The 12,409-nt window shown below is 39.9% G+C and overlaps 2 protein-coding genes across 2 annotated transcripts in view; one reads left to right on the forward strand and one right to left on the reverse strand.

The window, feature by feature from the left end:
- The window catches only part of NUDT6 (nudix hydrolase 6), a 39,908-nt gene extending 31,124 nt beyond the window's left edge, over positions 1–8,784 (forward strand). The window contains exons 5-6 of the mRNA XM_058667342.1: positions 3,626–3,680; positions 8,197–8,784. Coding sequence (XP_058523325.1) covers positions 3,626–3,680; positions 8,197–8,594 — 453 coding nt within the window. The 3' untranslated portion in view covers positions 8,595–8,784. The remainder of the gene's footprint in view (positions 1–3,625; positions 3,681–8,196) is intronic.
- The window catches only part of FGF2 (fibroblast growth factor 2), a 56,172-nt gene continuing 52,389 nt past the window's right edge, over positions 8,627–12,409 (reverse strand). The window contains exon 3 of the mRNA XM_058666887.1: positions 8,627–9,189. Within this exon, the coding sequence (XP_058522870.1) occupies positions 9,004–9,189 (186 nt within the window). The 3' untranslated portion in view covers positions 8,627–9,003. The remainder of the gene's footprint in view (positions 9,190–12,409) is intronic.

Here is a 12,409-nt window from a genome sequence, read left to right on the forward strand (position 1 = left end):
CTCAGTTTGTGCTAAGGATTCAGAGACTGTAGAGATCAGATACCCACCTGTCTTGGGCAACTTGGGCAATGACTTATCAGTCACAGGGGCTGAATTAGAAACTGCCAGTTTTGTCTGTGACTCATGGTGGAAAGGAACAGTGCTGCTAACACTTCCTAAATGAAAAGGACCACTATTGCCTTTATTTCTGTTGCCAGAAGTATATCAGCACATAGATGGGCAAGAAAAGTAAGGCCTTGGGGGGGTGTGTCTGTATGTGAAGCATACACACACATATGAACAATCACCCTCATGTGCTTTCAGATAATCAAAACTAACCAGAATGTAAAAAAAGGAATTTACTAAGTGGAATATTTTAAAAGATTTAATATTTTATTTGTTGGAAAGGCAGAACTACAAGAGACAGATAATCTTCCATCCACTGGTTGACTTCCCCAAATGGCTGAATTGGCTGAGGCTGAGCCAAGCCAAAACTAGGATCCTGGAGATTCTTCTGGGTCTCCCCAAGCACCTGGGTCAACTTCCGATGTTTCCCTAGGCATATCAGCAGAGAGTTAGGTTGGAATGGGAACAGATTGGGTGAACTGGCACTCATGTGGGATGCCAGTGTTGATGGCAGAGGCTAAATGTTCTATACCACACTGCTGCACTCTGAGTAAAATATTTTAATAAAAATTTAGAAACTTTACAGGAATATTTTATCCAGAATGCAAATTCTGATTGGATTTTTGTAGGACATTCCAATTAGATTTGAGGAAAAGATGAAAAGGCTCATGAAAAAGCATGGTGGCAAGAATCAGTAAGAGAATATCAACTTGTAATATTTTCTTAACGATGGCTATTCTGTCCCTGAGTGTATCACACACTAGCTTTGAGACCTGAAGCAAGTTACCATCTGTGTGCCATCCGTTTCATCACCTTCACAATGGGAACAGGAACTCCCAATGGGATTGTTGTTCAGTTTAGATGTGAGCAGTTCTGCATGGTGCCTGAAATGTAGTAGGCATTCAACATATTTTAGGTATATTTTAATATTGTTTAATACTGCTATCCCAGTTAATGGGAGTAATTTTTTTAAAGATTTATTTATTTTTATTGCAAAGTCAGATATACATAGAGGAGAACAGGCAGAGAGGAAGATCTTCATTCATTGATTCACTCCCCAAGTGAGCACAACGGCCGGTGCTATGCTGATCCGAAGCCAGGATCTAGGAACTTCTTCCACGTCTCCCACACAGGTGCAGGGTCCCAAGGTTTTGGGCCGTCCTCGACTGCTTTCCCAGGCCACAAGCAGGGAGCTGGATGGGAAGTGGAGCTGCCGGGATTAGAACCGGCGCCCATATGTGATCCTGGCATGCTCAAGGCGAGGACTTTAGCCGCTAGGCCACGCCGCCGGGCCCCCCTCTTGTTTGTTTTTAAAAACTACTCCCATTGGGCCAGGCAGGCCAGGGCTAAAGTCCTCGCCTTGAACTCCTGGGATCCCATATGGGCGTCCGTTTTAATCCCGGTGGCCCCACTTCCCATCCAGCTCCCTGCTTGTGGCCTGGGAAAGCAGACGAGGACGGCCCAAAGCCTTGGGACCCTGCACCCATGTGGGAGACCTGGTAGAAGTTCCTGGCTCCTGGCTCCAGATCGGCACAGCACCCTTGCACTCACTTGGGGAGTGAATCATCGGATGGAAGATCTTCCTCTCTGTCTCTCCTCCTGTATGTATATCTGTCTTTCCAATAAAAATAAATAAAATCTTAAAAAAAAAAAAAAAACAGGAGGGCCCGGCGCCATGGCCTAGCAGCTAAAGTCCTTGCCTTGAACGCCCCAGGATCCCATATGGACGCCGGTTCTAATCCCGGCAGCTCCACTTCCCATCCAGCTCCCTGTTTGTGGCCTGGGAAAGCAGTCCAGGGCCCGAAGATTTGGGACCCTGCACCCGCGTGGGAGACCCGGGTGGGAGACCCTGGTGGGAGACCCGGAAGAGGTTCCTGGTTCCCGGCTTCAGATTGCGCAGCACCAGCCGTTGCGGTCACTTGGGGAGTGAATCATCGGACGGAAGATCTTCCTCTCTCTCTCCTCCTCTCTGTATATCTGACTTTGTAATAAAAATAAATAAATAAATCTTAAAAAGAAAAAAAAAACAGGAATTTGAGGCCTCTTAACATTTAAAACTCAACCTCCAACTAAACAGGGGATAAGGAAGCATTTGTAAAATCAGCTCTTTAAACATGTGTGGTACCAGAAAACTTCACAGACTACTTCCCAGTATGGAAATATACCAAATCTTTCCAGATCTGACCTTTGCTTTAAAAAGTATAAAATTTATGTGAGCTCTTCAATGTCTATATTTAACATTTTCTCCTTCCTATTAAGCTCTTATGTACCAATATAACCAGTAATATTCAGTCATTTAAAATGAAGTCTAGATAAAGATTTTAAAGTTGCTTTTTACTGTTTTTAGGAAGTCTGCATGCCCTATTGCATTTCTTTTGTGAGATATAATCTATGGTATGCCATTCAACATTTTATTATGTAAAAATACGGCATAGTTTCTGCAGGAGCAAAGCCTCCTGAACACGTTCACTATGGAACTCAATAGACAATGAATGTATTGCAGTGGAGATATATTTCTATGTTAACAAAAGCATAAATAATGTGCTCTATAAATTAATGTCCAGCCTGAACCAGGCATAGAAGGGTGGAAAGCCTGAACTTCGTACCCACATAATGAACAGTCTGTGGAAATTCTGGGAACCAGGCCACTGGTTTCCAGTCTAATGTAATTGAGAAGTGACACATTCTTCAAGAAGCTCTCATCCAAGAAATGAGTGGGTGACAAAGCACACCAGTAAAAGGTTCACAAACTTATTTTATGGATGCAGAGTATAAGGTGTACTGGCTAATGGTTTAGCTCCCTTGTTATCCTTTCCCAGACATCCTTCAGTTTGGGTCGTAATGATGGACATACACCTAACAACTTTGACAGCAGAAATAATCCCGTCAAGCAGAATACCATCTACTGTCCCACATATTCTCAAAATAATAGGCTTCCCTCTGCTTACCCCTATTGCAATCACATTTTCCCATGTGCATCTTTGCAGCAAGAAAAAAGTTTAAAAAACACAATGAGACAAGAAAATACAAAGTATTCAATTTTATTAACATATAAACACATAGAACAGAAATCTTAAGAGTATTATATCTGATTAGAAACAATACAGAAAATGTGAAATTTAAAACAGCATATTTTGGTGGTTACATTTATACTACTTTCTACTTTATAGCAGCATCTGTAAGATTATATTGATTTGGTCATAGTTAACTAGCAGCAATTTTTTTAATTATACAAATTCAGTAGATACTTCCTTCAAGGCTTGATTTATACAGATTTTATCACATTAATAAAACAGAACTATTTTTACTTCCAAAAGAAAAAGATGGGAGAAGATTTCATCAGTCACTAACTTCCTCCAAAAAAGAAAAAAATCAGGGAAGGAAGGTGGAAAAAACATGCATGCAATAATCCAAACCTAGCCTTGGTAACACCATGGCCCATTACGCGGGGGCTTTGTGGAATCACTGTGTGTATGTCAGTGAATAACTGTTGTGCTAACCTTCTGATGTTCTGCTACAGTTAAAGAACATGTGGAAGTTTCCAGGAGGCCTGTCAGAGCCAGGAGAAGATATTGGTGTGTATCTTACCTATTTTTAAGTAGCTTTAAAATATGGAGGAAATACATGTTTACTTTCCTGCTTCATAGCTAAGAATTCAAATTTTTTAACTTGTTCAGACTAATACAATTTCTAAGAGATTATTTCAGGGCTGATGTAAAATTAGTAGCAAAACATCTAGCTTTACAATTTATTTCATTAGCATAAATAAAACCATTAGAAACACACGGCCTCTTCTGGTTAGGTCTACTTCTAGATTAATTTGTAAGATAGAAGCTTTAGTTATTAATTATAAAGGTTAGCATTAACAATTATGATCAAAATTGTTGTTGGAATTAAACTATGAGAAACACAAACTCCTAACCATTCTATTACAGAAGAATGAAAAATAACTTTCAGATGAACTTCAAAATAAGTAAAATAGAGTCAGCAATGCTAACATTCTTCTCTAAACGAAAATTATATCTAACAATTATTTTGAACATTCAGGAAGTCAAAACATAGTAAAATATCATATGAGAAAGTCTCAAACCCTAAAACAACGTACTGATGTCAACATTTAACATAAAGACGTGTAAAGTAAGCCAAGAACTCTTCACATCTCTAACTTACAGGAAATACTAGAGGCAAAACTGATTCCTTAAACCAGTGGATCAAATTCAATTTCCATCCTAAAAACTTAATAGATGATGTGATACCATATTATGTTCCATGACCTTAACCTCAAAATGTGTGTACCTTATTGTATTTCACCCATGATTAAATTAAGGCAGTTTCTTAAGTTCTTTTTCAATATTTCATTTTAAAATGAAAATGTACTTTACACTTGGCTTTTCAAATACTGCACATATAAAATGCCTTCTATATATCACATAGCCAACTCTAACAATGCTAACAATCCATGATTGATTACATTAATTAAATTGATCATGTTAAGTTACACTTTTAGCAGATCCTGGTGTAAGCTTTTTGCATAGATCCCAGAACTTCCAACTGTGTCACACTAACCACAGTTGATTTGTGAACTCACAGAAACTAGTTAGGTTAGGTTTGGCATTCTGGCCCAACCCATGTTGGGCAAAAGGCAGTCAACAAGAGATTTGTGTAGAGTCCTCTCCTGTACCATGCCGCCTCAGATGGATGTTATTACCAAATGTCAAATATTCTTGCAGTATATGTAAATGAACACATGGGTATAATTCTTTTGTCTCTAATTGTCTGGGCTAAGAAATGTTCTGGAATATATATTTCAATTAGAGACAAAATTCTTTGTTCAGTTTTTGTGGTTGTCACAGTGACTCACCTATGCAGAGATCACATATATGTCCCTCATGTAGAGTTACAGAACGGGGCAGCACGTGGCATTCCCTGTGTTTACGAGGTGAAGTGTGAGTGAAGACTCTGCCTTAGAATTGACAAAACTCTCCGAGCAGCTGGAAATGGTAACTGCTACAAGGCTGAAAGGCTGTGGTGACAGATGGGCATTTCCATACTATAACTCTATACAAGATAGCAGATATGCTTCACAATGAAGTCGAATCACCCAGACAGTACATTATTTCTTTAAACCAGATATTTGGGAAAGCATTAGTGTATCTGAGGACTGCTGTCTTCTCAAACAGTTCAAATGGCTCTTGGCACTTATGTCCCAAAAACTCAGTCCCAAGCACTGAGAATGGAACTTACTTGGGACCCTTCATTTTTTTATAACAGTGGGCAGATGAAACATTATCTGTAGTGTTTAAAAAATGATAAGCAAATCACACACAAAACAGAATGCAATCCTGAAGGCTGAAGGACAGACTGCCTTCTAAAAAAGAAAGAAAAGGAGAGAGAAATAAAGAGACAAAAGAAAGAAAAAGGAAGGAATGAAGAAGGGAGGAAGGGAGGGAAAGAAAGAAAAAGAAAAGAGAGAGAAAGGAAGGAAGGGAGGAAGGAAGGAAAGGAAGAAACCACCTCATTACCACTGACAGGAAGAGTGTCCTGCAGGGCAGCCCAGCTGTGCTTTAGGGTCAGAGGGAGACACCAAGAAAACCCACGCTCTGCAAAACATTTCCCATTGTTTTCTTTCAGCCTAATCTTGTCATTACATAGTACAAGATAGAAGTCGCATAAACTCCACTTCATTATTGTCCTATAACAAAAGTGTGGCCTATTGTAAGCATATCCCTTCATCCCAGGTTTCAAAAGCTGAAACCTCTTGGTTCTTCCTATATGCTTCAAACAGTATAAAACAGTAAATATTATCTTAGTTTAGCCGATATTTACAGTAATGTTAAAGTACAACAAAAAAGCATTTTATCTGGAGTTTTAAATGTAAATTGATATTGAAATCCTTGGGAACGAGGTTTTTTTCTTCTGGAGGTGGAAGGGTTCTTTATCTTCTTTGTCCAGTCCATCTTCAGTCTAGTCAATCATGTTCAAGTTCAGCCGATCAGAACTCCGCAGGTGGTGCTGATTCTGTATCTGCTTTTAGGGATGTGAACTGTTGATCGGAGCAGCTCAGCTCACAGGGCCCTGTCCCATGCTTCAAGAACATACAGACTCATAAATGAAATGCTGAACTATTGATTAGTGGCACTAAAGGCAAAATAAGGCTACCTCCCACTCCCAGTAATTTCTAAAGCATAGAATTAAACATTTAAACAGTAGTTAAATTATATTACAGGAAATTTTGAAACAGTCCTTGTTTAATATAAAATAGGTATTAGTAGAATAAGTTATTTTTATTAAGCAAGTTTTCTCTTAACCTAAACTCTTCTTTTATGCTTTCAGCTTAAAAATGATTCCTAATCATTTTAAGCTTAAGGGTAAATCTTACATATAACAGAAGTGTGTATTAAGAATAGCAGACAAATGTCTTCTGTTCAGAACACTTCACTTCTCCTACCCATCTTTCCAAAACTGTTTCCTAGACAGTTTAGACAAAAACAAGGGGCCTGGTACAGAAGTCTGCTGTCAGAACACACAGGCATTGAGACATTTTTCTGTGCGTTCCCCTTCCTTGTCTGTTCCTTATCAGCAGGATTACTGAGAAGGCAAATACCCTTTGGTATTTGGCAAATGAGAACACTGCAAGCATTAAAGAACATTGACATGACAATTATAGCAACAGTGACGCCCCAGCAGAGTGGTCAAAGAAGGCAACTTTAAGGGCTTGCCCAAAATGCAGAGCCTTAAAAAAAAACCCAAGCAAGTCCATTTAGTGGGCCCATGCGCATGTTTTAAAAAATTAACCACAAATGGCAATAGAAGTCTTGCCACAGAAATCTGCACCTAACTGAAAAGTCAACCATATAAAATATGATATAAAATATGAAAACCTTTGTTGTGTTACAAAATTCTGTTTATTCCCAGTTTAAAAATTACAGCTGACATGAGTGCAGCATTTTGGGGTTGAAGGAATCTATCTGGATAATCTGTGCCTTACCTCAAGGATCAAAGGAAATCCCGGCTAAGGGCTCTGCGGTCTGGCCTGGAGGCTGCCCACCAAGCATCCCAGGAGAGCTTAGGGTGCAGCGCTGGCTGCAGCTCACCGACAGAGGGCACTCCACATGTACATGGAAAATGTAATTAAAACATAAGCTTATTCAGGAGAAAGGTTTGGTTTTTTTTAGAATCCATGCAGTTTTTTTTTTTTGTCATAACATATATGCTGCATTAATTCTTTTTAAAGGAGACAATGTTTTTATACATTTTTAGTTATATATCTACAAGGCAAAAAGAGAGAAGGCAGAGAACCCATGCACCAGTTCACTTCCCAGATGCCTCAAAAGTCTGGGCTGGACCACGCCAAAGGTGGGAGCTCCTCCCTGGGTGCAGAACCCACCCAGCCCCTTGCTCCACCATCACCTGCTCTCTGCCCAGGCGTGCATGTGCAGGAAGCTGGGCTAGAGAGCTGAGATTAGATACACACCGGCCTTCCGGCATGGGATGCAGGCCTCCCAAGAGGCACTGTAACTGCTACACCAAGCACAGCCCCGGTTAACCTGATCCCTCGTATGCATCAATTTCAGAATTTTAAACATCTTAATTCCATTTTCCACAGATTGTTGCAGTATTTCATGTATAGGCTGAATAGATTTTTTCTTTCTCAAAGCTGTTATTTATCAATTTAGGCAGTTCTAAAATATGATAAAGTATAGGATAATAATCAGGAAATATATATGAACATGAGTATTCATTGTAGCTTTGTAACATAACTTCTGCAACCTATGTTTTTACCTTTTAGGAGATACTTAGATCAGGGAGGTTAAAAAGCTATGACTCTCCCCCACCCCCACAAACACGGACTGAAAGCCTCCGAGTAGCAGCTGGAGAAGCAGCCATTCTTTCAGAAGCTTCCGAAATATAGGATGGCGAGAACGTACTCTGGTATTTCAGGACATCCAGAAGGCAGAGTTTGTGTTGAAAACTCTTGCAGTCGAGTTTGCTTCAGAGCCTTTAGATTGCGCTCTTCTCACTGAACATCTTCAATAAGGATGTCTTTAAAAATGTGCTCCTTGCTGATCTGTGCATCTGTCTTTCACACAGGGGACACAGCAGTCCGAGAAGTTTTTGAAGAGACTGGTATAAACTCAGAATTCCAGTCCCTCTTGAGTGTTCGGCAGCAGCACGCCAGTCCGGGAGCCTTTGGAAAGTCAGATATGTATATAGTCTGCCGCCTGAAGCCATCCTCATTCACCATCAACTGTTGCCAGTATGAGTGCTTAAGGTGTGAGTGGATGGACCTCAGTGAGCTGGTCAAGACTGCAAATACGACTCCCATCACCCGCAGAGTTGCTAGGCTGCTGCTCTACGGCTACAGGAAAGGGTTTGACAAGATTGATCTGACCATGGAAAAGCTCCCAGCAGTTCACACGGGCCTGTTCTACAAGCTGTATCACAAGGAATTGCCAGAGAGTTACAAACATATGACAGGAATGGATTAAACTCACATTTACATGTTTTTCTTTAAATTAAATAAATTGTACATGTAGATAAGTGTATGCTATAAGACATAATGGACTTTTGGGATTAAATACAATTCTAATTTTCTAATGTGATTTCCACGAAGAAAACTTGTAAATGTGCATATTTTAAAAGCTTTTCAAATGAAACAAATATGTGAAAAAGTGTGTAGCTCTGGGTAACCTTTACTGAATAACAGAAGATGTTATATAAAAGGTATACATGCTCCAAGGATTTTTTTTCTTTGCTGAAGCAAAAGGGCTTAACATTTTACTATTGGGGTAAAAAGTTGTCTAACTATTTAATGAAACAGACCTGTATATATTTTTCCTCTCGTTAACAAATTTATGTATTCTTCATGTGAAATGAGATTAGATGCTGTCATTAAAATCAGCTCTTAGCAGACATTGGAAGAAAAAGTATAGCCTTCTGCCCAGGTCCTGTTTTCGATCCAAGTTTATACTGCCCAGTTCGTTTCAGTGCCACATACCAGCTGGAGTATTTCCTTGAGCGGTAAGTATTGTAGTTATTAGACTCCAATCGTTCAAAGAAGAAACACTCATCTGTAACACATTTCTGAAAAATGAAGGAAGAATTGTTAGTGTATTTTTCATATTCAGCACTTAGGGCAGCACAACACCTGCCTGGCTCAACCAAAAGCATTGGGCTTGGGTTCAGCAGGACAGACAGCACTCAATTGGCCAAATATGATGCTGAGTCGCCCTGCAGAAAACTGCAGGCCCGCAACCCAGCACATCAGCATCACAGCATCGCACATGTCCCTCCCTCTGCTTCTAGAAAAATGAATGTTTCATACTGTTAACTGAAATTTTAAAATATAAATCTGTTGCATATGAATCATAGGTACACTTACAGAAAAAAAAGCATTCCAGAAGGTCTTAACTACGATACACAGGAATAACTCTGGCTGCTCATGAAGATTCACATATGCTGAACACTTAAACCTAAAGTAACATTGCAAATCCAGTACCTTCTCTACCTTTGGTGAAATTTATCACTCTTTGCTAGGGTTTAGATATGCAGCTTAAGTGTACCCCTCCAAGGGTTCATGTCTTCAAAGTTTGGTCCTTTGTGTGATAAAGAAGTGGGGAAAATCGTTAGGTCGTTTGGAGTATAGTCCATGGGAAAAATTAAAATAATTTTGGTTAATTCTCTTGAGAGTGTTATAAAGAACAGCACTGTCCTCTCCTAGCTTACTGTTTTACCACTTGGTCGGTCATGCTCTCTCTCTCTCATACATCCTCCCATCATAGTACTATCTGCATAACATTACACAGCCAAGGGTGCTCTCACCAGAGGCCCAGTCTATGCAGCCACTTGATCTTGGACTTGCAGCTTCCAAAAACTGAGTCGAATAAACTTCTTTTCTTTCCAAAGTACTCAGCCTCATGTATTTTGTTACAGCAACATAAAATGGACCAATGTACTCTTCCTATAGGAACTCTAGTTAATCTGTTATTTTGTTTACTTTGCCATTTTCAGTGCCACTGAGAAAAAATCTGCTTCTTTTCCTGTCTCAGACCCATGGTTGGCAACACGAGTGGAGAGGAAATAAAGACAAGGTGTAGCATTCACGCAGATGCTGTGGAAAGCAGACACTGGCTTTCACAAGCTGACTCCCCAGAAGCATGCTCCTTTCTGGGAGTTCTCTCAGCTTCCAGGATGCCCCACCTTGCTAAATTGGCACTCCCCACAAATGTCTGGCCTACTGGGACACTTCCCATACCAATAATGTTTACCTTTCCAGCCAGTTCCTAATATTTAAGAAAAACGAAGTTAAACCGGGCACTAAGAGAATACATCATGGAACCCACAAACTTTTTCCTTTTATAAAAAATTACTTGTAACTCAAAACAGTGGAAGGAAACCTTAGGTCTGCGTTGAATGTTCAGCCACGTCAATTTCTAGACACCTTCTTTCCCCTGCATTTTTTTTTTTGGAGTAGTTGGTCCAACATTCAGTTCTTAAAAAAAAACATTTAACAGCCCATCGTAAATAAAATGTCCAGTTCTCCCCATTCTGAGCTCATAAATCATCTTCAGTGTCTGATCTCAGTGTTCCTATTCAAATTGGTGCAATATAATTTTTATTAACCTGTATAGGCACATGTACAAAACTCTTTCCCTATTCTGTTTACTCAGAATAGGAAGTGGATTAAGTGGCTTTTAAGGACTCAAGGCAACTTGTACCCTGCTTGTAAAGCCTGAATTTATACAGGCCAAAGAGCTAGGAAACCCATGAATTCACAGTAATTGAGTGCTTTCACACACAGATCACTTAAAACCACGACATTGTTTTCACACAATTATTGTACTCAATAACAAATGGACATTTAAGCATCAGAATTCTCAGGACATTTCAGAATGTGGATCCCCCCTCTTCCTCACTTGACACAATCATAAGTTTTTCTTCATTTTATTGATCTTTTTAAGAATAATTTGAGGGCACAGAAAGCTCAGTTTAAAAAATGCATTTGTTCATTCAAGGTATTTTCTTCTCCAGATAACCCAGAACACATTGGTGGACAAAACTAGACAAAGATCCCTGCCTCTATACTTGTTGTAATCTAGCTGGGGAAGAATTAATATGCAATAAATTGGAGCCCAGTGCAATGGCTCAATTGGCTCATCCACCCCTGCAAGCATCGGGATCCCATACCGGCACTGGTTCATGTCCTGGCTGCTCCACTTCCAATCCAGCTCCTGTTTATGGCCTGGGAAAGCAATGGAGGATGGCACAAAGCTTTGGGACTCTGCACTCACATGGGATACCTGGAAGAAGCTCCTGGTTCCTGGCTTCAGATTGGCTCAGCTCTAGCTGTTGCAACCATATGAGGAATATACATATACATATACACACACACATATATATATTTCAAATATATATTTCAAAGGCAGATTCACAGAGAGGAGAGACTGAGAAGGCGAGAGTGATTTTGGTTAGAGTTGAGGTCTTGAGCCATCCTTCTCTGCTTTCCCAGGCTATAGGCAAGGAGCTGGATCACAAGTGGAGCAGCTGGGACGTAAACTGGTACCCATACAACCACTCTCATAATATATTTTATTTATTTGTTTGTTTACTTATATTTGGAAAGGCAGATTTACAAAGAGGAGAGACAGAAAGATCTTCCATACACTAGTTCACTCCTCATATGGTTGCAACAGCCGGAGCTAAGCCAATCTGAAGCCAGGAACCAGAAGCTTCTTCCAGGTCTCCCATGTGGGTGTACACACACACACACACACACACACACACACACACACACACACTCCTGCAGAGAAAAAAAGCTGTGCTAGAAAGGAGACACAGTATAACTAGCTTGGCCACAGCAGGCTCCATTAACAGATGTGCAACATAATAAAGGACCATGGATGCACAAGAGTACCACACAAAGTTGTGAGGAAATGGAATTAAAAGGTAAGTTGACTTTAGTGCAAAAATTTAAAATCCATTCATATGAGATGACTTCACTCATGGAAAATGCATCTTATAAAAAGCTACGCATATATTTAAGACATTTTTACACCAGAATAAAACTTAGCTTTCAATTCAACTTTCCTTAAGCCTTGTGAAATATCCTTACTCCTATAAGAATAAATGTGTGTATGTGTCTGGGGCTAGCATTGTGCTGTAACAAGTTAAGCCACCACCTATGACACTAGCATCCCATATGGTTGCTACTTCAAGTCCTGGCAGCTCCATTTCTGATTCAGTTCCTTACTAATGGCCTAGGGTAAACAGTGAAAGGTGGCCCAAGTGTTTGGCCCAATCCCAA

Source organism: Ochotona princeps, chromosome 7 (genome assembly GCF_030435755.1).
Source record: "Ochotona princeps isolate mOchPri1 chromosome 7, mOchPri1.hap1, whole genome shotgun sequence".
Lineage (NCBI taxonomy): Eukaryota > Metazoa > Chordata > Mammalia > Lagomorpha > Ochotonidae > Ochotona > Ochotona princeps.